The sequence below is a fragment of the Pinus tabuliformis genome, chromosome 5_2 (assembly GCF_031772625.1).
Source record: "Pinus tabuliformis cultivar Carrire ecotype Pingquan chromosome 5_2, CPIR1, whole genome shotgun sequence".
Lineage (NCBI taxonomy): Eukaryota > Viridiplantae > Streptophyta > Pinopsida > Pinales > Pinaceae > Pinus > Pinus tabuliformis.
Genome location: NC_142306.1, coordinates 485,638,792 through 485,640,684, shown reverse-complemented (window position 1 = coordinate 485,640,684; position 1,893 = coordinate 485,638,792). Strand labels below are relative to the sequence as shown.

Below are 1,893 nucleotides of genomic sequence, written 5' to 3'. Positions count from 1 at the left end.
GACTTTAAACGAATCATTTACTGACTTAAAATTTCCCTAAACTTTGTTCATTGCAATAATACATATAATAATCATCATAAAAAATATGCGACAAGCCTAGAAAGTCTTCTCACATGCTAAAAGACAAAGTTAAAGGAGGTCAGGCACATGGAAGCTCACCGGAGATGTGCAGCTACCGCCATAGCATAGCAGAGCAGAGAAGATCCCACAAAGACTTTTCATGCCTGGAATCACGTATAAGAGTGAGACTTTCCTTGGAAGGGGGGAGAATCTCAGAAAAAACGCGTGGATTGAGTTGGATAAACGTCATCATGCCAGATATATCATTAAGAAAGATGGCCAGTAGCGTTTGTTTATGGCGAGATATACCATTAAAAAATTTGGTCAATGCTGTGGAGTCGAGGTTAGGCAGGAAGCTTTTAATAGTTTTTGTTTGCCAGTAAACAGGTTAGATGCATAAATCCTCTCTTCTTTTCCTCGATCTCTCGACTGAAGACAGAAGAAAATAGCAGGAGGAGGTGCTAATCATGGCTGCAAGAACACGGGCAGTAGTTTCTGTAATCTTCATCACTATCCTCGTAATGCTTTCTGCGTATTCAGGCGAGTTGGAATGATCGGATTTTATTTCTTCAATTCATTGTTTGCTTATGTGTCTGATTAATGGTGTGGGTTTTGTCTAAGTTTTTGTTATACTAAAATTTTTAAGTATCAATAAACTTCCAAACCATTATGTTATTTTGAAATGTTAATTACATAAAAATGTTTAGATATAGTAAATTTTCAAACTTTCAAATTATTTGGAATAGACTAATATTACCATTAGTTCATGAGATCCATTCCCAATATGATGAATGCCAAAATTACTCCAAAATTGTTTAGGTATTAGTAAATTTTCAAGCCTTCAAATTATTTGGGATAGTTGGAATAGACTAATATTACCATTAGTCTATGAGATTCATTCCCAATATGATGAATGCCAAAATTACTCTAAAATTGTTTAGGTATTAGTAAATTTTCAAACCTTCAAATTATTTGGAATAGACTAATGTTACCATGAGATCCATTCCCAATATGATGAATGCCAAAAATTACTCAACACAGTTTAAATATATATGGTTCTGAATTGAATTCATGTAGATGCAGTTCAACCATTAATGGATTTTGAGGGACGGAAGATCTCCAGTATAAGAGGCACTCATCAGCAGAAGCAGCGCACGGTGGAAATGAGAAAAGGGCAGGAAGAAGCCGCTGCAGAGCCGATGAGGAGGCAGGAACAGGCGCCATCACCGCCCATTGCTAACAGCAACTTCCCTGGCCCTGATCCCTCACCCAGCAGCAACAATAACTGACTATGCCTCTCACAATACCCTACAGGTATCTATTTACATAGTCTCCAATAAGCCGGTTGATGGATCTGTTCCGCCACCACCTGTGTGATGGAAGTCTGTAGTAATTGGTGAAGTCCGAGGATGAATACCAATAATAATGTTGTAGTCATAGGTTATTGTTTTAAACCGTGAAATTCTCCGCTCAAGAAAATTTGAGATTCATCTTAACTTGGTTTGATATTTGAAATACTTTGAGCATAAAAATTTAAATTCAAATGCCTGAAAGTCATTTCTGGTTAACACAAATGAAATGTTCTGTTTTGTACTCAAATACATTTATTTAGAATTGTTGTAATCTTCCACTCAGAATAATAAAATGCGCCTCAAATTTTATGATACAAACTATAAAATGCATCTTTTCTTCTAACATATTCAAATTTTAAAATGCACCTCGTGTCTTGTGTTCAATGTACACAGTCTATTCCAAGATACCCAGTACACTTATAAATGTGTATTTCAATGTACACAGCACACTTGTAATATTATACAAATAATATATACAGTA

The 1,893-nt window shown here is 35.6% G+C and overlaps 1 protein-coding gene across 1 annotated transcript; it reads left to right on the top strand.

Moving 5' to 3' along the window:
• The first annotated feature begins 486 nt into the window (after positions 1-486).
• On the top strand, positions 487-1,675 carry LOC149159802 (uncharacterized). The gene is made up of 2 exons (XM_089433564.1): positions 487-600; positions 1,144-1,675. Exons 1-2 carry the CDS (start codon positions 528-530, stop codon positions 1,347-1,349), a joined length of 279 nt encoding a protein of 92 aa, XP_089289690.1. The 5' UTR covers positions 487-527; the 3' UTR covers positions 1,350-1,675.
• Positions 1,676-1,893: the final 218 nt, after the last annotated feature.